At 41.7% G+C, this 24284-nt stretch overlaps 1 protein-coding gene across 2 annotated transcripts in view; it reads left to right on the forward strand.

Moving 5' to 3' along the window:
- The window catches only part of Mcu (mitochondrial calcium uniporter), a 170693-nt gene that overhangs the window by 26857 nt on the left and 119552 nt on the right, over window positions 1-24284 (forward strand). Inside the window, exon 1 of one of the 2 annotated variants that reach the window (XM_031348338.1) lies at window positions 15086-15142. The exons of the other annotated variant lie outside the window; for it this stretch is intronic. Within the exon in view, the coding sequence (XP_031204198.1) occupies window positions 15101-15142 (42 nt within the window). The 5' untranslated portion in view covers window positions 15086-15100. Of the gene's footprint in view, window positions 1-15085; window positions 15143-24284 lie in introns of those variants that run through there. 2 annotated transcript variants of the gene reach the window in all.

A 24284-nucleotide genomic window follows, 5' to 3' on the forward strand; every position in this document is an offset into this window, starting at 1 on the left:
CGTGGTTGTAGTTGCTTACACTATATATGCTAGGTCTCCTGACTGCTTTAGTGTAAGTACAGCCTGCAGTCTCAAAGGTGAGCTGGTAGTCTTTCAGTTTGCTTAATGACCTGAGTGTGATGGCACATGCCTTTATTCCCAGTGCTGGGGAAGTAGAGGCAGGAGGAGAAAGAGAGTTCGAGCCTAACCTGGAGATATACCTCAGAGACAGATCATGCTTGTGATTTGACCCCCAGCATCACCACTAAGAACAAAAGAATAATTGCATTATATAGTAAAGTGATTTTTAAAACCCCTGCCTTTTGGTCTCCTTTTATAAAAGAAATCAGTCCTACAAGTTTGCCTTGCATTCATTGTGTGTGTGTGTGTGTGTGTGTGTGTGTGTGTGTGTGTGTGTGTGCGCACACGCACACTTGTGTATGTTAATACCTGCTTTGGTGTATATGTGGAGTTCATAAGACACCTGTGGGAGTTGGTTCTCTCCTGCCACTGCATGGGGCCCATGTTGTCAGGTTTGGCTTGATGACAAGCGCCTATAATCGCTGAGCCACTATGCCAGCCAGAATTTGCCTTTGGAAGGCAGAATCTCAACACTGAACAAAGTTGACCCTGCTTCCTGCTAAGTCTTTTTCCATTTGTAAAACTTGGCCCCTGAAAGGGGAGCACAAACCAGATTTATCTAGTACTCTCCTACTTCAGAATGGCATGTGGGCTTTAGATGAGCTAACAGAAGCGTAGGAGGCTGGACGCCATTAATCAACCTTCACACCACTGCTATTCTGAGTGAGCGGATCCTTGATTGGAAACCTTTCCTATATAATGCGTAGCCGCATCCCTGGTCCCTTACCCAGCAGGTTCAGGTAGCATGCTCCGTCTCAGCTGTGACTTTGGCCATTGCCAGATACTTGATTTCCCTTTACCTGTCTTTATTTATGGTTTTAGTGCCTGGTGGCCATGCCCCGAGAAAGTTATTGTTTTGGTAACGGGTCTTACTGAGTGCCCAGGCTGGCCTTGAACTCTGGGATGAAGCTGTCTTGCACCTCAGCCTTCTAGATAGTCGAGACTATATGTCACACTCTTCTCTAGGAAACTGGGGAGTTTTAAAATGAGAAGACAAACTCTATCCACATTCTGTGCATACCATTTAGATTTTTTTTTTTTTTTTGCAGTAGTGCTTTTGTAAGATCAAATAAGAGATGTATCACCCAGGTTCACTGTGGGTGATATTGTGGGTGCAGTGGCTTATTCTGGAACAATATTGAGCCTTCTCTCCATCATGCAGTAGCAGGACGGTTTTACCCTTCTCTCAGTGTGATCTCTGACTAGATAAGCCAGTTATCCTGAGGTTGACGGACACAGGGTCATAGAAAAGGAGCGCCAACATGCCCGAGTACCCTCTATACAGGTAGGGTCAGTGTTCTTCCACAGACGTCAGTGTTAACTTTTGTGAGAACCGAGTCTTACAAGCTGCAGCTATGCATGGCACTCTGACCAACCTCATACGCAATAATGGTTCCATAGCAATTATAATGACATTGAGTTCATTAATAACTTAGTTTGGGTTTGATGTTTTCACAAGGAGGGACTTGTCTGTTAACGCACTTCTTAGAATATCTTCCATCCTTAAGCAAGGCGTGACTCTTGGGGTATTTATTTACTTGTTATTTTGGTACTTGGAGACAGGATTTTGCTATGTAACCCAGACTGGCCCAGGCCCACTGTATCTAGCCCTGAGTGTCTCCACCCTCTCCAATGGATCCCACGCGTCTGCTACCGCGCGGTGTGCACCTGTTTCTTGTTGCGGCTTTCAGTTGAAGAAGTTAGGGAGCTTTGTGCAAGCTCATCCTGTCCATTCCATCCATGCCAGGGACTGAGTGAGGAGCCTAGGTTGAAGTGAGTTGCACATGGGATTCCCTTCTGGAATGGGCGTGTGTTAGGAGCTGGCCCAGGCATCCTGAAGGAAAGGCTTTTGGGTTAGGTCCTCTCTTGTCTTCTTGATCCTCATTTCCTCCCTGTGGAATGCGGTTCGTCATTCTTCTGCCTTGTGAGTACAGAGAAACAAACAGTTGTGTTAAACTTGGGTGTAACCTGGGAGTGGCACTGCAGGATTCACCAGCCTTGGAAGCCAACTCTCTATGATCTCCCGGTGTGTTTCTGGCACTTTTGAGCTGTTGTTCTAGATGTAGCTCAAAGATAGTACCTGATCAGACTAGGTGTTGGAGGTGCGTTGTTCTGGAGCAAATGCTGCAACGTGCTTTCTTTTTTTTAAAGATTTATTTATTTATTTATTATATGTAAGTACACTGTAGCTGTCTTCAGACACTCCAGAAAAGGGCATCAGATCTCATTACATATGGTTGAGAGCCACCATGTGGTTGCTGGGATTTGAACTCAGGAACTTCAGAAGAGCAGTCGGTGCTCTTACCTGCTGAGTGTGTGTATGAGTGTGTATGTGTGTATGAGTGTGTATGTGTGTGTGTGTTTGTGCGCGCGCGCGTGTGCATGTGTGTGCGTGTATGTGCATGTGTGCATGCATGTGCGTGTGTGTTGGTGTTGAGTGAGGAGGTCAGGAGAGGGCATCAGATCTTTTGGAGCTAGAGTTACAGATTCTTTGTGAGTTGTTCGTCTGGAATCGCCGTGTTTGTTTGTAACCACCGTGCCATCTCTCCAGCCCATTTTTCTCATTTTTATGAATCTCCTTCTCTGAATACTTCCTTGAGTAGACTCATACAGTACATGGCTTTTTGTGACTGGTCTCTTTCACTTAACCGTGCTTTTAGAATTTACTTATGTTTTAAAAGGCTGCTTCAACACTTCCTTCTTGCTTCTTAACCTGTCATCATATGAATATACATAGTTTGCTTGTGTATTCATTTCTTGATGCCCACTTGGTTGTTTTCCATGTTCTTCTGTGATATGAACAGTGTTGTTGAGCACACATGTGCAGCTGTTTTGTAGCTGTGTGTTTTCATTTCTCTGGGAGTGGAATTGCTGAGTCATAGGATTGCTCTGTGCAAAGCTTTGAGAAACACTTCCAAACTACTTTGCAAAGAGTTTGGGCCATTTAAAAAATTCTCCCAGCACCATATAGGGTCTGGTGCTTACTCCTGTTTTCGTTTTAGCCTTCCTGACAAGTATGAAGTGCCCTCTCCCTGGCTTCTCTCTTTTAATTGTTTGTTTCATGTTGGGCATTGAATCCAAGTCTTTTCTTTTGGTCTTTCCAAACTGGGTTTTTTTTTTTTTTTTTTTTTTTTTTTTTTTTTTTTTTGTGTAGCCTTGGCTGTCCTGAAACTGGATCTGTAGACCAGGCTGGCCTCAAACTCACAGATCTGCCTGCCTCTGCCTCCTAAGTTCTGGAACTAAAGGTGTGCAGCACCAGCTACCAGTGCCTGGCTGAATCCAGGTCTTTGTACTTATCAATAAGCATCTCCTCTCCTACTTACCTACTCTCTCAGATCTTCAGTGTGAATTTGATTTGCTTTTTCTTAATGACTAACTATGTTGAGTGCATTTTCATGTGCTTATAGCTATTTTAAGTTATTAAAAATACATGTTTAAAATGTAGCCTGTTGTTTTAAAAAAGTATTTTTGGAGACTTGTTTATTTTTTAGTTTATGCGTATGGCTGCTTTGGTGTGTGTACAACATGCATGCAGTACCAACAGAGGCCAGAAGGTGAGCTGAGAACCCTGACATTGAGTTATCCATGGTTGTTAGCTTCTGTGGGGGTGCTGGGGCGCCTGGGTCCCCTGGAAGAGCAGTCAGTGCTCTTAACTGCTGAGCTATCTCTCTAGCCCCCCAAATTAGTCCATTTTTAAATTGGATTACTTTGTATTGTTGGGTTATAAAAGTAAGAATATCTTTCTAAAATCCTTTACTCATTATGAATTCACTAAATTAATTAATCCATTAATTTATTTGATCTGGTAACTTACAACATCATTTTTCTAAGAAGGCAATGATGTCCTTTTCAGTGTCATTCAGAGCTTCGGATGCTGTTACCAAGGGAGTGCCATAATGAAAACAATTGAAATGGAGATTATTGATGTGCAAAGACAGACAAGTGGAAGCAACGGAAAAAGCCCTGGTAATATAGAGCAGGCAGGATAAGATCTGGTGAGCTGAATTTTAACCCGTAGAGTTCCCATGAGTCTAAGCAGGTTTTGTTTGAGGACTGACCTTATCCAACAACTGATGCTGGTTTCTGGCACACTCCTTAAGCACAGTTCCTTATCAGGAACACACAAAACACATCTTTCTAGTATTGCAAGGTCTCGTATGTGCAGCGGTGACTGTGTACTTGTTTTTCCTTCCCTCGTTAGGAATGTGGATATTTAAAGAGCTCATAACTAGTTTAACTAGATCAAGATAATGATGTATTTCTCTAGCATAAAGTTAATCCCCTGCCGTAGCAAATGTAGGCTATTGGTTAGCTTGATTAAATTATGGGACAGAGCATCCATAAGATCAAAATAACTGTGTGGAGTGCCTTTTCTACACTCGGTGGCCTTAATCTGGGTGTAATCTTTCAGTAAGAGCTTTTGTGCCCATTAATACAAATTGGAGACAGTATAAGCAGAGAGGCTGTAAGGAGAGCGGGAGGGAAGGCGGGGAGAGCTGGGAGGGCATAGGCTTTGGTGCTAGATTCGTTCAACTCCTAGTCCTGCTCAGAGTGATGCTAGCCAACCCATGTTCATCTGTGTGCAGTGTCTTCTCACATGTAAAAGGAAACGCCCCAGTCTGCCTTGTTCTTGTAAGATTGGGATGGTAATTCGAGGGAGGCAGTGTGCGAGGAGCCTCGGGGCTGGTACTTGGCGCACACAGGCTTATTTGGAATCACAGGCTCATGTGGAATCACACTTGATGCTACCATCTTTTAAACATGTTTCGCAATGATGTATTTTGGGGGAAGAGTCAGAAAATCTTATATTGTTTAAATCGGATCATGCCAATCTCTACAAGCCTTTCTGGGAATTTAATTTTATAAAATGCACATAAAGCAAGTCTGGTTTTCTTTTCTGAAGGATTTTTTTTTATTATGATAAAATGTGCTTATTTAAAGACATTATTTTTAAAGTTACATTGTGCAGGGCTGGGGAGATGGCTCTCTCAGTACAGTGCTTGCAGTTCTAGCTTGAGGACCTGAGTCCAGTTCCCCAGTATCCACATTGTAAGCCAGGCACAGCTGTATACTGTGTGCTGTATGCTGTATACTGTGTGCTGGGGAAGCCGAGCAGAGATGGGCAGATCCCTGGAGCTTGCTGGCCAGCCAGCCAAGCCATGTCAGAACTCCAGGTTCAATGAGAGACTCTGCCTCAAAAAACCGTGGTGGAGAGCAATAGAGTATACACACACATGCAGGAGTACATACATACATATACAGCTACACACACACACACAACTATACACACATACACAACCATATACACAAACACACAACATACACAGGACCACACAGACACACAGACACACAGACACACACACACACACACACACACACACACAAAATAATATAAATTGGGACTGGGCATAGTGGCTCAAACCTTTAATCCCAGCACTTGAAAGGAAGAGGCAGGAGGATTGCTGTGAATTTGAGGCCAACCTGGTCTACATAGCAAGCTCCAGGACAGTTAGGAATAAATAGACTCTATCTCAAGAAAACAAAATAATAATATTTAAAAAATTGTATCTTTGTTGTTGCTTGGTTTTTTTTCGCTGTTTTTTGTTTGTTGTTGTTTGTTGGTTGGTTGGTTTGATGCTGGGGTTTGAACTTGGGGCTTTGTGCATGCAAGGCAAGTACTATACCACTGTACCACACCCCCAGCTCCTCCTCTAGTTTTATCAATATGACTATTTGACTAGGCATATGGCTCACATATCTCTACTGGACAATGTTGTGTTTTAGGTGTCATACGATTTACTAAGTTATTTTTGAGAAATTTGAAAATTTTAAGTTAATGTGTCCAATAGTAAACCAAGATTTTAATAATTTTCTCTATAAACAAGACTTGCATTCTCATACCTAAGTAAACTTATAATTGGTTAAACAAACCTGTGAGGAATTTTAAAAAGGGTGGAGGTGTCTAATGAGGGAGGTTGCAGTTTTAGTAACCATGGTAACAGCAGTAAGTGGGAGATGGTAGCAGCGGGTGAGACAGTGCGCTTTCCCTTCTTCTATTCACTGTTTTTAATAATTTTGTTTGTTTTGTTTGTTTTGGGGGTAGGGCATATATGCAACCCTAACTGTTCTGGAACTCTGTGTAGACCAGGCTGGCCTCAAACTCACAGAGATCCATTTGCTTCTGCTTCTGAGTGCTGGGATTAAAGACGTTTGCCACCACGCCCAGCTTAATCACTTTTTTGTTTTCTAAGTTAAACTTTGAGAAGACTATAGATGTATGTAGCAGCGAGAAGCACTGTAGAGTGGTCTCATATACCCTTGACCCATCTTCTCCAATGGCTACATTTGCCAAATCATAGTATTATGTCACAGCCAGAATACTGACCTCGCTCACCTGTCTTGTGCTTTTCTCTTTCATTTGTCCTCATTTGGTGTGTATTTAGATGAAGGCACACTTTATCATGGGTCCCTGCTTCCAGCACCACAGTCAAGGTATAGAACAGCGTTGGAGATGGAGCCCAGGGAGTCCTTGTCTTACAGGCTCCAAGGCCCTGGGTTCAGATCCCAGGGTGGGAATGAGTTGGAGCTGTTGTAGAAAATATTTAATCTCAGTCATTCAGTTCCTAAATAAGAAACACACATAAACTTTATATTTATAATAAGCCTTAATCAACACTAGAGCTGGACAGATATTTACCCTCTAAACTATTAGAATTTATTTCCCCATCGATAACCTCGAATTATAACTTGCCCTGTTCCATCTGGGCTGCTTTTAACTCCAACTGGCCAGCCGTTATAGCCATATTTTTATGACACACATGACTCATGGTGTTTTCTCCTCTTCCTTCATTCTCTCCTTTTTAATTTGTGGTCTTCTAAGACCTCAGGCCTGGGTACCCAAACCCCACCTAACTCTCTTCTGCTCAGCTATTGGCTGTAGGCATCTTTATTTAGCCAATAGTTTTCAATTAAAGGAGCAAGGTCACGTTGTAGCTTTGGATTCTCTCATCCTTGTGGGCAACCAGGCCTTGGGGGCCCCTAGTTACCATTACAATACAAAGCAAAAGACCATACCTCAACAAGGAGCAAAAAGGTACAGAACCGGTCTGGTCTGTCACCTGAAGCCTCCTGCCCAGGCCCTTCTGTAACCATACCGACTTCTTTCCTACCCTTCCTCTTTTCCACTGTAAATCTGTTCTCTGTTTTTACGGATTTGTCATTTGAACAGTGTTATGAAAATAGAATCATACAGTGTATAACCTTGTGAGATTACCTTCTTTCTCTTAGCATGGTAACCTTGTGACTCATCCCAGTTGCTGTCTAGACCAGTAAGTTACTCCATTGGACAATCATTGTGATGAAATCTATGCAGTCTCTTCAATGTTTGCAAGTGTGCAGTTCAGTGGCCAGAAATTCGCCATCACCACTATCTGTTTACAAAATGTTCCCATCATCCTCAGTAACAACTTCACTCATCAAAGACTACCTCTCCCCCCTCCTTGGTAACCTTTACTCTACTTTCCATCTCAAGGAATTTGCCTAGTCTACATATTTTATGTAAGAAGAATCATACAATATCTATCTTTCTGATTCTGGCCTATTCTACAAAGCATAAGGTCTCCGAGGCCCATGGATACTGTATCATGTATCAAATTTTTATTCCCTTTTATAACTAAGTAGGTTTTTTTTTTTTTATTGTGAAGTATTTTTACTAATAACATGGTTGGAATATTCATGATTTTCTTGGTAAATCCATAAATGACATGGAGTTGGCAGTGATATTAAAGTTTTGAATTTTCCAAATAGAGATTGACACTAGTTATTGGATAGACTGTGTTCATCAAGCTATGGGAACCACTGATGTTAAATTCCATATGTGATTCTCACAGAGTAGTGTAACTGTAAAGGAATGTGACATGGGTCAGTTGCAATGTGATAAACCCTTGACACCATCCCATAAGACAGTGAGGCCACAGACCGACTTGGGCTCTATTAAGAGAAGGATAACGTACTGAACATGGACTGTGATCCAGCTGCCGCACTGTATCCATGGCTAGGTACCACCTTATTTTAAAAGGGTTAAACATTTAAAATTTGTGTATATAAAAGAAAAAAAAACCAGGATGATTTTATAGGAATGTGGTAGCCACTCACTATTAGATCCAGAGCTTAGTGGTCCGCCTTGATACTCGGGTCTTGGTCACAGGATTTATAAGCACCAACTGTGATGAGCATGTGAGGTACATTGCTAGACTGTTTTAACACCAATAGTTTTCCAGCAGAGACAGAGAATGTGCTCGAATCTGCATAATACCTTGTGAATCCTGCACATTTGAGAGTTTATAATAATAGAACACGGCACAGTTTTGAATTTAAAGCATTTGTAGTTAATGGGACTGCAGAAAACTCATTTTTCTCTTATGTATGTCTGCACGTAATTTTAGCTTTTATAGTGAATATATATTACTCTATAAAAAAACAGTTGTAAAGTAATGCTCTTGTTTTGCAAATAAACAATAATACTTTAAAACAGCCACAACACAAAGAACTTAGGTCTGAGGATACATCTCCGTGTTTGCCTAGCTCTGGGTTCAACGCCCTGCTTTGCATAAACTAGGCCTGGTGTTGCATGCTCATAATCCAGCAGAAAATGAGATGGGGAAATCAGAAGTTCAAAGCTACCCTCAGCTCAATAGTAAGCCTGGGCTTCATGAGACCCTGTCTCTAAAAACCTCCCATGTACAGCCAAGAAACACACAGCCTCTTTCTCCAAGTTCTTAAAAAACAAGCGAACGAACAAACAAACAAACAAACAAACAAAAACCCGGAGTAAGTGAATAGAAATCTTTAGTGTGTATCAGCCTTTGCACATGCTGGAGCTCAGAAAACAATGTGCTGTGGTCTCTCTCTGTTCTCCTGTCTTTCTCCTGTGTGTCATCCCTCCCTCATTCTCTCCCAAGGCAAACCACAGAAACTAGAATCCATTCCTCTTCCTCAAGCCAGGTCACAGAAACCAGAACCCTTTCCTCCAAAGCCAGCCATAAAAGCTACAAGCATTCCTCTAATCTTTCCCCTGCTGATCTGTCCTTCTGCTTGCCGCCCGCCCTTAAGGATAAGCTCGCAGGGGTCTCGTCCCAGCCTTGGGAGGGCAAAGTATTACCCAGGGAGGGAAGAAGCATCTAGGCAGGCCCTGGCCAATAGTCTTCCGCCATGCCTTTTCGTCTAGTCATAACTAGAGTCGTCAAACCTAAGCCTTAAAAAATGTGTGGTACTCCTTTGGTCTTCCGGTCTTCCATTCTGTAAAATGATGATCAAATACACGTGCTCTGCTTCTCTCCTGTTAGCCTGCCTTCTAAGAATGTCAGCCCTCAGCCTTTGTGGTGGCCAGGGAGACACGTCCTCTCGTCTGTGCCTACATGTGCTCTCACACCCGAGTATGCACGTGGAGGCTGGGTTTGGATATGCGCGTTTTCCTTTTGCCTTTAGCTGTGTAGTGCTAGAAAAAGTCAGGCTTTGGCAGATCGCTCTGCTTGCTCAGCGTTACCTCCAGCCTCCGGGTTTGGATTATTAAGTAACTAAATAGGAAATCCTGACTAATTTCTGTGATTCATTTCCTCCCCGACTGCTGCTGCCTAGCACGGCTGTAATGTCAGAGGCTGCTAGTTCTAAAAGGAAGCGAGTGGGAGAAAAGGCTGGTATCTCTCTCTCGTGAAAATATTTCCTGCTAAGGCGGACATCTTTGCTTTCCCTCAGATGGCTTCGGTTACATCCCTCAGAGACCAAGGGCTGGCCCCTTCATGCTTATTGTGTAAGCGGGACTGTGACCCACTCTTGCCTTCTGGGAGTGTTTAGGGAGAATGTTGCTAAGATACTTCAGTCAATAGATTGTAAATGAAACCCCAAGCCACACCCTCTTCCTCCACTGTTAATCTTAGTAAATGTTAGTTTAGGATTTTGGGGTTATTTATTTAAATGGTTTAGGCTGAGAATTTTACTTAAAAATTTTAGGGACTTTATTGTTGCTTGACGTGGAATTTGAAAAACTGAAAAGATGAGTCTGGCAAGTAGCAGATTGGTGTGAACGCACCAACGCACCACAATGTGACTGGGCGCCTTGAGTGTATGTAGCTCTTATTAAAAATCACTATTAGCAGCTCTTCCTATTTAGTTAAGAGGTACATTGATCCTGGCATTGCTGCAGATGCACAGGATGGGCAAGTAGACTGAGAGAACGAATAGAAGTTTTTACCCCAGGTCTATTTTCAGATTTTCAATGCATCCCTAGGACACTTTGAAATGTCAGAACCAGGCCTGGTAGCACTTGCTTGTAATCCCAGCTCTTAAAAGGTAGGAGCAATAGCAACAAGAGGTTGGGGTCAGCCTGGGCTACATGAGATCCTTCCTGGAAAAAAAAAAGTATACATTAAATATGTACATATACACACACAAATGTACATACACACACATACACACACATACATACATACACACATATATACACACATACATACATACACACATACATACACACATACATATATATATACACACAAATACATACATACACACATACACACATACATACATACATACATACACACATACATACATACATACATACACACATACATATATATATACACACATACACACATACACACATACATACATACATACATACATACACACATACATACATACATACACACATACATACATACATACATAAATACACACATACATACACACATACATACATACATACACACATACATACATATACACATACATACACACATACATACATACACACATACACACACATACATACATACATACACACATACACATACACATATACATACATACATACACACATACATACATACATACACACATACATACATACACATATACACACATACATACATACATATACACATACACACATACATACGTACACACATACACACATACATACATACACACATACACACATACATACATACACACATACATACACACTCATACATACATACATACATACATACATACACACATACACACATACATACACACACATACATACATATATAATTTTTTTAAAGAAGGAGATGTTATGCCCTACCACATTCTGGGAAGTTATCCTGGATCATAATTTTATAATTAAAAAAAAAAAAATCAAGTTACTCTTTTTTTTTTTTTTGTCTTAGACAGAATGTCACTACTGTAACCCAGGCCTTGTAACCCAGGCTGTCTTTGAACTCTTCCTTCTCTTGTCTTTGCTTTTCGAAGCCCTGGGATAACACGGCTGTGTGGACATGCTTGGCTCCTGAAATTAAGATTTTTTTTTAACTGATACATAAAAACATCAAAGCAGAGACTGAGGAGGAGTGTATGGGAGAGTTTGGAGGAGAGAGAAGGGAGAAATGTAATTAAATTATAATCTCAAAAAAAAAAAAAGATGCCTTCCATCAAAGTGGGGCTCTCAAATGCTTTTAAAATTTGCAGTGATTCGTCAGTGAGAGGCTTTTCAGTATGTTCCTTGCCTTTCAGTATTTTAGGCTAGATAGACATCTAGCAGTGCCAACAGTGGATAGCTTAGGCAGTTGATTATTTTAGGCTGGCATCTAGCAGTCCTAGCAGTGGATAGTTTGGGCAGTTGATTATTTTAGACTAGCATCTAGCAGTCCCAGCAGTAAATAGTTTGGGCATTACTCTTTGATGTCTGATATACTATGTTAGGAGGAGAAAGTTTGCTGCTAGTTTTTAATCTTAATTTTTAATCACAATGCTTTTCTGTGCTGGTTGTTTTAGATATTTCTAGAGTTTCCGCAAAGATCTGTTTGTCTTAAAGATGTCCCCCAAGTTTTTTGGGGGGCAGGGGAGGCTTGCTAGTAAAGTGTTTAGGGTGTATGATTTGTATATCAGCTCTAAAATGGCCAGAAAGGTTTTTGTGAATATATCTCTTTATTTGTTTTCTCTAAACCTCAGAACCTCTCAGTTGTTACTGTGAGAATTTGTGATGCTGTTGTAAACGTCTCGAGTTGTTATGTGTTCTGCCTTGTGTTGGCACTCTGCGGGGCGGGGGGCAAGGGGAATGGGTGCTGGGGTAGGTCGCAGGCCTTGGGTTTCTAAGTCCCTTCTCTAGCACTAATGGCATCCAGCTGGGTTTTTTTATAGCAGCGCTGGAGAGCTCTGATTCATGTATCTTACAATTCACCCCTTTAAGTACTGTTTGACCAAATGTTAACAGAACAGTTTCTTCCAGCACATTTGTGTCAAATGCCAGGCAGCTCTCTGTTGGCATCAAGTTATCTCAGATCATCCATTATCCAAATTGTTTACGAGATGTTTCTCGTAACATCGAGGCAGCACCGGCGATGCCAGAGCAGTATTACCATGTTAGAGAGATCATTAGTAGCTACGTACAGCTTACCACCCTAGCCCCAGCCTTGTCATCACGCCTGTGTCTGTGTGCTCTCCCGCTGTGGAACTACCGGAAAACATCCCTAAAGTCTAATTACAACTGTGTAACCTTTGACCAAATCCCCACCCTTCTGGAGATAATTTTTTTAATTCTTCCTAACACCATATCCAGGTGACCCACAATGTCCCAGCTGTCTCTCCCACTGTCCACCACCTCTGCTAACCGCTGTTCTGTAAGATCATGTAGGATTTGGGCCTCCTGTGCCACACTTTGTTTGACTTATTCCCAGGTTTATTCATAGTTGATTTTGTTCTTTTTTTTTTTTTTAATGAATAGACAGTATCACTTGGTATATGCAATGTACATTTTTAATAGTTTTTTAATTTTTAAAAATTTATTTATTCACATTACAACCCATTTCAGTCCCCTTCTCCAAGAACTCCCTCATGCAAGACCACCCCCATTCTACCTTCCCTTTTTGAGAAGGGAAAGCCCCACTTTGGGCATTGCCCCTACTAAACACCCCCCCCATTTTTTCTTTAAATTTTTGTTTTAGATTTATTTTATTATTATATCTAAGTATATATGTAGCTGCTTTCAGACACACCAGAAGAGGACATCAGGTCTCATTACGGATGGTTGTGAGCCACCATGTGGTTGCTGGGATTTGAACTCAGGACCTTCAGAAGAGCAATCAGTGCTCTTTTATTTTATTTTATTTTATTTATTATTATTATAAATGAGTACACTGTAGTTGTCATCAGATTTCATTATGGGTGGTTGTGAGCCACCATGTGGTTGCTGGGACTTGAACTCACGACCTTCGGAAGAGCAGTCGGTGCTCTTAACCACTGAGCTGTCTCTCCAGCCCACCACTCTCCCATTAATCACCCCTTGCAATGTACATTTTTAAAATAGTCATCTGTTGATGGGTATTTAGGTTGATTCTATGTCTTTCTAGTTATTGTGAAAAGTGTTCACAATAAATACAGGCTTACGGCTGTCATTTCCTTTATATATGGTCAAATGTGTTAATGTGTCTTAAAACCAAGCAAGCAAACAAACAAAATACCTCACAGGAAAACAAAGAATCACAAATGTAACAGCAAACATTCTTTTAGGGCAACCGAGGAACAAAGGTGGTATAGAGCGGGAACTTCACTTCAAAAAGCACTTCTTTTATTTAAAGCTAATATTCTGTATTTCTCTGTAAAAGGCTCATTGTTAGTCCTTGGTCTCATATTCTGAGTATCACAGGTTAGCCTTGAACTCACTATTGTAGCCCAAGCTGGACTTGAACTCTTCATCCTCCTGCCTCAGCCTTTTGAGTGCTGAGATTACAGATGTGCATCATCATGTCTAGGTATGGCATTAAAATTTAAAACTTAGAGGGAATAAAGGAAATAGTTTCTAAATTATATTATTATATATATCATATTATATCATATCATATCATATTACTACATTCCCATGCAGCATCCTCTATGAGTTCTTTAGATGGGAGGCTGCCATGGGCTCTGTTTCCCTTTTACCTTCTGAGCTTGGACCTGATGTTCTCACTAGGACAGCAGGCTGCTCTGTGTTGTTCTGTTGTTCAGTTCTTCAAATTCTGTCTTCCTGTCCATTTAATCTAAGACAACAGAGCAGACCAGCAGAAAAACCCTTCTAGTGTACATCTCTCACGTACAAGCTAAGTCCTACAGGTCAGCTGTGCACGACAAATCCTTCACTCAGGCAAAAGTCGGAGTGCTCCGTGGTGTGACAGGGCTTCTTGTAGACACAGTTATTTAATGTCTCTGGGTCTCAGAGGTTTCATTAAAAGAGTAAGAAAACCTAAGACTGGAACTTGAGCAGAATTATAGTGTTATAAAGTACTGGAAAATCTTTTCATGGTTGGTGGAATAAGGCTTGTAATTATAAAATAATTTATTTGAGCTAAATAGTGGAGAAACCATAGTAAAATGGTATAAATGCCCTTGGGGGCACTGAAAAATCCCTCCCACTTTCCCTCCTTCATTATAAGTTCAACAAATAAAGGCTAACCCCTGGGGAGTGTGGAGGGGCAGCTCAGTGGGGAGTGCATGCTTGAGGTCCTGAGTTCCAGCTCAGCACTGCAGACAGGAAAGCCGGGTGGGTGGGTGGGGGTTACAGGGTGTTGGAGATAATGAGAGCAGTGTGCAGCTGACCTGCAGGACTTAGCTCGGACAGTGCAGGAATGTTAGAATGGTTGTTTCCACTGGTTTGTGCTTTTGTCTTAGATAAGGTGGGGCAGGAACACAAAAGAGACTTTCCAGAAAGTTTATGGTAAGCAGAGAAAAGTGGATTCTCACTTGTCTTAAAAAAGGAAGTGGGTGCTGCCTGATAAGTCACGCTGCCCTCTGCTTTATCTCCGCTGCTGGGGAGAACACAGTTCATTGCAATCGAATTGCTGAAGTACAGACTGTGCAGGTGTCATTTACCTTAATGGTTTTGTTTTTTGAGTTTAGTGACTGATTGACTGTCTACAAAAACAAAACAACGAATAAACAAAAAACAATAGCAAAAAGTCAAATGACCTGTATGTATCGCTGTGAAGTGCATATGCAGTGTAAGGTAGGCCATTCCTCTTTCTTTGTGTTTGGTGCATAACTGTTCAGAATTACAATATCCTTTAGGTGGAGTTTTCCTCTAATGAGTATGTAATGTCCCTTCCCTAACTTTTTTGATTAGTTTTGGTTTGAAGTCTATTTTGTCAGGTATAAAAATAACTATACCTACTTACTTCTTGGGTCCATTTGTTTGGAAAATCTTTTTTTATGCTTTTATACTGAGGTGATATCTATCCTGTTTCCTACTCTGGTCTGTGACTCTATTGAGGAATTGAGACTATTAATATTGAGAGTTTCAAGGAGTCGCATTTACTGATAATTGCTGTTTATTTAATTTTTTTTTTTTGTGATGCGAATTCTCCTCTTCTTTGGATGTACTGTTCTGGGATTATTTATTCTTCCTGTCTTCTAGGGTATAGTTAACCTCTTTTGACTGAAGTTTTCCTTCTAGTGCCTTCTGTAGAGCTGGAATGGTAGATAGATTGCTTTAATTTGGTTTAATCAAGGAATGCTTTATTTTCTCTGTTGATTGTGACTGATAGTTTTGCTGGGTATAGTAGTTTGGGCTGGTACCTATGGTCTCTTAGATTTGTAGAATATATCCATTCAGGCTCTTCTGGCTCTTAGAGTCTTTGTCCAATAGTCAGATGTTATTCTAACTGGTCTGCTTTTATGACTTGTTCTTTTTTTCCTTGTAGCTTTTAATAGTCTTTCTTTGTTCTGTACATTAAGTGTTTTGATTATTATGGATCATGGGTATGTACTTTTCTTCTGTTTCTATTTTGTGTTCTGTATGCTTCTTGTTTATTAATAGACACCTTTCCCCTTATTTTGGGGGATTTTTCTTCCTTGATTTTGTTAAAAATGTTTTCTGCACTTTTGACTTGGGGTTCTTTTCCTTCATCCAGCCCCATTATTTATAGGTCTGTTCATAGTGTTCTAGATTTCCTGGATATTTTATGCCTTTTTTTTTTTTTTTTAAGATTTACATCTGGATTCTCTCTTCTGTGTCTTATACTTTCTTGGTGATACTTACCTCTGAGGTTTTGTTTGATATTCTAAGTTTTTTATTTCTAGTTTTACTTGTTTGGATTTTCTCTAGTGATTGTATTTTTTTTGTTGTTGTTAAATTTTACTTCCAGGTCTTGATCAATTTATTCAACTGTCTATTTGTATTTTCACTGTATTCATTTAGACATTTATTCACATGTTGAGCACATTTATAATTGCTATTTTGAAGTCCTTGTCTTCTGTTTCGTCTACATTGCATTTCTCAAGGGCTGTTAGAGTTGGGTTATTGGCTTCTGAAGGAGACATTATCTTGGCTGTCTGTGTTTTGCGCTGGGATTTGGGCATCTGTAGTCATGCTTGTGATATTTCTTGGTGTTGGAGTCTGGTCTTGTCTTTGTTGAGTGGGTGTTCTGTTCTTGGTTGTTCCTACTATGTCTGGTTCCTAGGCTGTGTGTTGGGTTCCTAGAGAGTGTTTCTGAGGGTTGGTAGGTGACACATAGAAATGGAGATGGGCTAGAAGAGAACTGAGAGGGTCAGTGGGAAGGAGCTAAGGGCACCCTTGATCAGGACCAGGGAAGAGGGGCACAGTGGAAGGAGGGGCTCCTGCAGGCTGGCTGGAGTAGACCAAGAAGAAGTCTGGAGAGATAGGAATGCCATTTAATATTTTAACCGCTTTCCTTAGAGCAGTCCCTCTCTGTTTATAAAATAGAAAAACATTTTCCATTAAAAAATGCTGCTTCTAATTCCCTCACAGACTGGCTTTTTGCCCGAGTGGTGTTTTAGTGTGTGTGTGTGTGTGTGTGTGTGTGTGTGTGTGTGTGTGTATGGTTGAGCAGCTTCTTCCTTTTAAAAGTACGCTTGGAGTGTGATGTTGACCAGTGAAGAAAGTTAAAGTGTATTCTGTCCCTTCACTTCAACCCATCCAGATGATGTCTCCTGACCAGCAAGATTTCTCAATGTGGGAAAGGTTGAAGACCCAAGTTCAATCCATAAAATGGGAGGAGGGAATCTATTCCTCAGAGTTGTCTTCTGAACTCCATCTGTGTATTGTGGCACGCGCTTCCTCCCCTTTACCAGAATAGCTGGTTCTTGCTCGCTGCTGTTCTGTGGTCAGCCTAGGAAGAGTGTTATCTCCGTCCTCTTCTGCTGTCCCAAGATAAGAAGCTCCTCTGTGTGTGAGCGGGACAGCAAAGCAGCAGAATAGTTTATTGGAAATGGTTACCCAAGTCAGACATCTTATTTACCAGTCTTGAAAAACAGTGGTGCTAGGAGGGAAGGAGGCTGGTGGGGGTGGGGTGGGCTGGGGGGTGGGGGAGTAGTGGAATTGAGCCCCAAGCTACAGTGTAACCTTCTTTTTCTCTTTTTTTTCTTTTGAGATAGGGTCTTATTAAGACCTTATTAACTTATTAAGTAGTCTAGGCTGGCCTTGAGCTTGCTGTATAGTCTGAGCAGTTGGGATTACAAGCCTGGGAAAATTGCAGGTTTAATTCTATATTTCTTTTTTGACTTCTGACTTAGCCTCATGTGCAGTTAGCATGTTGTTTGTTTTCTAAACTTGCGACTTCCTTTCTGTCTGAAAAACCTAATCTACAAGAGTGAGTTCAAACCACAAACTCTTAGAGTCATGGCCCTGGGCTGAGGCAGCTAGCGTGCACCTGTTAGGTGTGGTTGTGTCTCTTAGTGAGTTCTCTGTCAGAACAGAGCTGCAGCTGTGGGGAAACCAGAGCATGGTTCTAGATATGATTCTAGCTGCATTTCACATTATGTAGGCTGTTCTAGCACATATCAGTATGTTCATAAGATACCAATGCATTTACCTATTCATACATTTAATTGCAAACACAATTGTCAGCGCCCCCACCCACCCATCTAGCAGCTAATGGCACATAAATCAAGCTCATTTAAAAAAGCTCATAAAAAGCTTCATTTAGGCCCGTGACTAAATATAGGTTTCCATTGGTATAGGCAAATTATATTACAAACACACCCTTGTGACTCATAGATGCTTCCTGGAAAGGGGAAGCATGTGGAAAGTCACCTGTGGATAGTGGAAGGTGTTCCCTCAGCAGGCTGCATGGGAGACATCTGTACTCTGAAGTGTCCATGCATTTGTTAGTGGTGTGTGTGTGTGTGTGTGTGCATGTGTGTGCATACATGCCATGGTACTTATGTGGAAGTTGGAGGACAATTTGTCAGACTCAGTTCTTTCCTTCTACCATATGGGTCCCAGAGATCAATTTCCAGTTAGCAGGTTTGGTGACAGGCATCTTTAGCCCACTGGTCTATCTTACCAGCAGTAATTTAAAACTTTATTTTATTTCTTCCACTTCTACGTCACCGAGTGAGTGGATCTTAGGTATGTGCCATGGGCCTGGTCATCAAAGGGTTTCGAAAGTCTAGACTTTCAACACCATCAAGCCAAATTTGAAATGGTCTTTTAAAAAACAATCTTTTAAAGCTGTGTTTATATGTGTGTGCACATGAGTGCAGGTGTCCTCGGAGGCCAGATGAGGGGGTCCAATTCCCTGGAGTTACAGGTTATGAGCCACCTGAACTGAGTGCTGGAAACCAACTCAGGTTCTTTGTAAGAGCAACAAAGTATTATCTGCTGAGCCATCTCTCCAACCTTCAGCCACTTAAAGAAAGGACTTCACAGTTTTTAAATAGTGCTAAAAAATATGAATTCTCTTCTTACTGCCCCGCCCTTCCTATGTTTATTGAATGCTTGCCTGTCCACTGACTGGATTAATTGTGTGAAAAACCATACCTGGTAGCATTTATGTCAGAATCAGTGAAAGATAAGCCAGATTGATGTTCTGCCCCGCATTTTCGTACTTGGAGGTATGCCTAATAATGAGTGATCATTAGCATGCTTGTTTGTTTGAAGTGCTTGGCTTCCTGGCTGTTGCCAAGGCTGTGCTTAAAACTCCTGGACTCAAGTGATCCAACTTCTTTAGCCTGAGCAGCTTAGACTTCCTGGTGCATCCCGCCATTGCTGGGTCCTGCTAAAGAGCCTTTAATCTTTCAGGAATCTGTCTTCAGTCTGTCTTTGACACTACTAGACAAGTTACAGTGGAGGAGACAGAGAACTCCGGAGATCCAGGTTGGAAAGGTCTGTTTTCTGAAGATGTGCTTTGAAGGGCAGTCCCCTCTTTGCACAACCACTGGAGATGGGTTTTGTTGTTGTGCGTTTGTTTTTTAAATCACATACAAAGCTGTGCATGTATGTATATGCACATACATGCGTATGTATGACCCTTGACCTCTGCCTTGCATTGCCCCATGATTAGCTAAAGGTAAGGGTTTTAAGAGCAACTTTCATATGGATGGCCATCTTTATGAAGATGAAATGGTAATTTTATGATAATTAGTCTCTTTATCCATTCAATAACTCTTATTAGTATCTATGGTATGTCAGCTATTGCTCTAATTATTGGAGCTTTAAAAAAAAATTCTTCTCTTAAGGTGAGGTGCTGGTTCTGTTTCTGCCTCTTTAGGCTTGCAAAAGAATCTTTATTATGTAAGTTATTACACTTTGGACTTAAATGAAATGGATAAAACTTTGATTTAAATTCATTTTGCATTATTACCTGGAGTTGTTCAGGAGATACTTTCTCCTGAAGAATGGCCATGAAGGAATCCTGAATGACTTAGAGGTGTATGATGGGATTTGAGACTAATTAGGCTTGAAAATCACCTTAGTTCTGTGTAGTAACTTTCCTTCTACTTGACTTAGTGCCTGATGGGATCTGATTCTGGGGGCTGAGCAGTGTTCTGTGTTGTGGTTCTACTGAGCTCTCAGGCTTCCCCAGACAGCCATTTGGTATTTGCAGGTATAACTGTAGCTTAGGGTCTTCATTTCTCCTCCATGATTGTGTATACACATGTGCACACATGTGCGCATGCACACATACACACACATACACACCAAACATACACACACACACACACACACACACACACACACACACACACGGGTTTGTGTTCCTGCTAGGATCATGTTCCTACTTTTAGTATGGGAAACATTTTCTCTTGACTTCATTTTTCTTATCCTAAATCTGAAGCAGCTTTGTTTGTTTTCTTTTGAAAGAAAAGAAAAGAAGGAAAGGAAGAAAGGTATTTGGATGGTTGTCTCTTAGGGGACTTCAGCCCCAATACTATGCTCCCTCTGTAGAACAGACTGAATGCAGCTTGAGCAATGGCTCATTTCTTTTTCCCATCCTCCTTCCTTCCTTCTTTTCATTTCTTTCCTTCCTCTTCCTCCTTCCTTCCTTCCTTCTTTCCTTCCTTCCTTCCTCCCCACGCCCCATGATTTCCTTAAATACAGAAAGGTTTGGAGGAGAGAAGAAAATGGTAGAGTTTTTTTTTTTGAACAAAATGGAACAGCTAGGAAAGACTGATGTCAGTTTGCCAACTAGTTCCTTTAGTTCAGGAACCATACAGAGTGCTTGGCTGAGTGGTCCCAGCATCTCGGGTGGTTCATTGCAGAGTTTGGCTCACACTTCTTTGTCAAGAACCTAGGGTTCCAAGAACTTCCTTTTGAGTGTAACACGGAGCACTTACTGTGGAGCTGCTGTCTGGATTTCCTGGAAAACACTGCAGGAATGTTTAGGTAGACTTCTTGCAGTCCCAAATCAACCTTCCTGTCACCACTTGAAATGTCACATTTTCTTTCTACCTTTGAATGTTTAGTCCAAGAGAGTTTACCTTTAAAAAGAACCTTTCTTTCCTATTCTTTTGATATAAGATGAAATTGACACATGAGGGTTCTTACCTATTTATAAAACTGAAAAGCACCTGGGCTTGGTGGCACGTGGGTCACTCCAGCACTTGGGAGGAGAAGTTGGAGGGTGGAGATAAACTTGAGGCCATCTGGTCTACCCAGCAAGTTCCAGGCCAGGAAGGATCAGATTGGACCTTGTCTCATTAAACCAAACAAACAAACAAGCCAAACTAAAACCAATACCAAATAATAACACAATCGTACAGGAATGTAAAGTGCATCCCTATAGCTGTGCCGCAGACACAGAACTGCTCTGCTATCACACTAATAGCCCTTTTTTAAAAAAAAAAAAATAATAATTTTTTATTAATTCTTTGAGAATTGTATACATTCCTACAATGTGTTTGACCATATTCACCCCTTGCCCTACCCTGTAACTCCTCGAACATCTACTCCCTCTCAACTTCATGTCCTCTTTTTAAAATTGTTTTTTTTTTTATAACCCACCAAATCCATTTAATGCTCCTCGTGTATGCATGGTGTGGGGCCGTCCACTGAACCTTTCCACCAGGGCTACGTTTGTAAGGAAAACCGATGCTCCCATACCCAACAGCCATAAGCTAGAGATGCGCTCTCAAGTCCCTCCTCCCTCTGTGCTGCAGCGTTGCCAGGCTGGGTTTTGTGCAGGCAGCCGCAGGCAATGTGAGTTCATGAGAGGAGCATCCTTTCATGTCCAAAACACATCGTTGGACCTCAGTCTTCCCAGACCTCTGGTTCTTATAGTCATTCCAGTCCCTCTTTGTGAGCCATGCAGGGAGGCAGTATGGTCTAGATACTCAATTTATGGCTCAGGATTCTACAGATACCCCTTGGCTTAATGGCTCTTCTTAATGTTTTGGTGCATTATTTACCTCTGAAGGTGCAGTATGCCACAGCGGGAAGCACGTGGAGACACCTGCCATGTTGGGCAAAGCATGGCGACAGGTAGTTGAGGTAACTGGTCACGGTGCATGCGCAGTCAGGAGGTAGAGCCGTAGACACCCCTGCGCTGCAAAGGCTCTTACTTAAACCCGACCCCAGGACCTAGTCCGTGAGATAGTGCCTCCCGAATTCTGGGCGGCTCTTCCCCCTTCAGTAAAATCTTTCTGAAAACACTCAGATATGTGTTTCCATGGTGATTCTAAATCCTGCCAAGTTTAGAAATCAAGCATCCCACTTGGTTCTGTCTATATTTTCTTTCCTTGTATGCAGTTACTCTCCATAGCCTGGTAGTAGTCAAGATGCTTCCTTCTTCTTCATTCATCCACTCAACAAGTGTTTGTATACCTTCTTGTTGAATACCTTCTGTGTACACAGTAAGGCCCGGAATAATAAAAAATGATAAATAACACTGTCAGTCTCTGCTTTGAATACGGGACTAATACCAGTTGTGCTGGTCAGGCTGTAGTTTTTCAAACACCAGAAAGAAGAGTCCTCAATAAAGTATAATATTGTGGGTAGGTGCCATAACAGGAAACAAAGAGACGACTAGAAATTCCCAGGGATATCACAAATGCAAAGAATAGATTTTCCCCTTGTTGCCTAAGAAAACAAAACAAAGCTTTTATACAAACATTCCTGGATACTTAGTATCAAGGAGACATAACTGTTACATGTGTCTCTGTAAGTATTACCTTCATTTCAGACAGACTAAATCCTACTCTACATAGATATAATATCTAAATTGTGTCCCTTGGAGCAGTTTCTATCCTAAGCATTCTCTGCGAGGTCTGTTATTTTAAAGCCCCTGTTAGTGCTAAGGTACGTAAGAAGACTTAGGGCTTCAGTCTTTGAAATACAAGCATGTGGTACCTATTACCAGTTTGGTGGTGGTGGGTTGCATACACTACAGTGGTTCCTGTTCTGTATCTGGAAGGCCAGGCGCACATCTGGAGGGCTGAGAGAGCTGACACAGGTCCCTAGCTGTTTGGGTCCTGCTTGCTGCTGGGTCACAGTGAGCTCCATTCATTTACACAGCTAGGGGCCTATTAAATCTTCTAGTTTGCAGGCCTGTGGTAAATGTGTGTTCCTGGCAACTGAATTATGGCTGCTATGAGACTGTCAGCTTGGAATTTATGGCAATAGAAGTTTTAAATATCCCAAACATTTCAGTATGGAGAGAAGGAGGGCTTTCTTTAAAGGGACCAGGGCCAGACATCTATTCTGAGGTTGGAATGAATCAACAATCAGGTTCTGAAGAAAGCTGTATCTGGAGAAGATGGGCGGAGGCCGCTCTGAGTGCGTCTGGTGGTTTCTGTGTCCTGGGGAGTAAAAAGCTACTGTCTTGTCTGTTAGGAAGCCCTGGTTCTTATTTCTCTTGGACGGAGACCCCTTAGGTTCGGTTCTAGTTCTCCCCAGTGAGATTGTTTTTCTTTCACAGTTTAAGATGATCTGGGAGAGGACTAGGGACGTGTAACTCATCAGTCACGAATTTGCTTAACACGCATGAGGTTCTGGTTCCATCTCCAGACTGATGGATGGAGCAGGATGACACATGGGCACGATGTCATCCCTAAAATAAGGTGTACCCAGACAAGAATACGGGATGTGAACATTCCAAATGAGCTCCTGACAGCTGACAACAACGTTATTATTTTAACATCCATTACACAGGCATTTCTTCCAGGTTTACTTCATTTTTGTACATACATGTGTTTTGCCTGCATGTATGTGTGTGTGCCACCGGCGTGCTTGGTGCCTTCTCTCAGAGGCCAGATCCTTCGGCACTGGAGCTACAGATATTTGTGAGCCATCGCGTTGGGGCTGAGAATCAAACCCAGGTCGTCTGCAGAGTGACACAAGATCTTAACCACTGAGCCATCTCTCCAGCCCCCATATATAGCATCAGTTAACTGCTAGGTACTAAGAACTCTTTGTAATTACTAATTATTATGCAGTATGCCATGGTTTGTCAGAATGCTCGCCCATTCTCAGTAAGTTTAATTAGAGTAGGGCTTTGTTTGGTTTCTTTCTGCAGTGCTAACTCAGCATCAAACCCAGATTCCTGTGCGTGGCGGGAAACACGTTACCGCCTAGCTGCATCCCTAGCGGATAGTGGTTTGACTCATTTTATGTTGAATTGACAGAAGCTATAGCCACCTGAGAGGAAGGCATTGAGAAAACACCTTTGTAAGATGAGGCTGGAGGGAAGCCTGGAGAGAATTGTCTTAAGTAGTGATTGATTTGGGAGGGCCCAACCCATTGTAGTCCCATCCTAGGCTGGTGGTCCCGGGTTCTATAAGAAGTCACGTTAAGAGCACTGACTGATCTTCCAAAGGTCCTGTGTTCGATTCAGAGCAACCGCGTGGTGGCTCACAACCATCTGTAATGGGATCCGATGCCCTCTTCTGGTGTGTCTGAAGACAGCTACAAT

The sequence above is a fragment of the Mastomys coucha genome, unplaced genomic scaffold (genome assembly GCF_008632895.1).
Source record: "Mastomys coucha isolate ucsf_1 unplaced genomic scaffold, UCSF_Mcou_1 pScaffold3, whole genome shotgun sequence".
NCBI classification, from domain to species: Eukaryota; Metazoa; Chordata; class Mammalia; order Rodentia; family Muridae; genus Mastomys; species Mastomys coucha.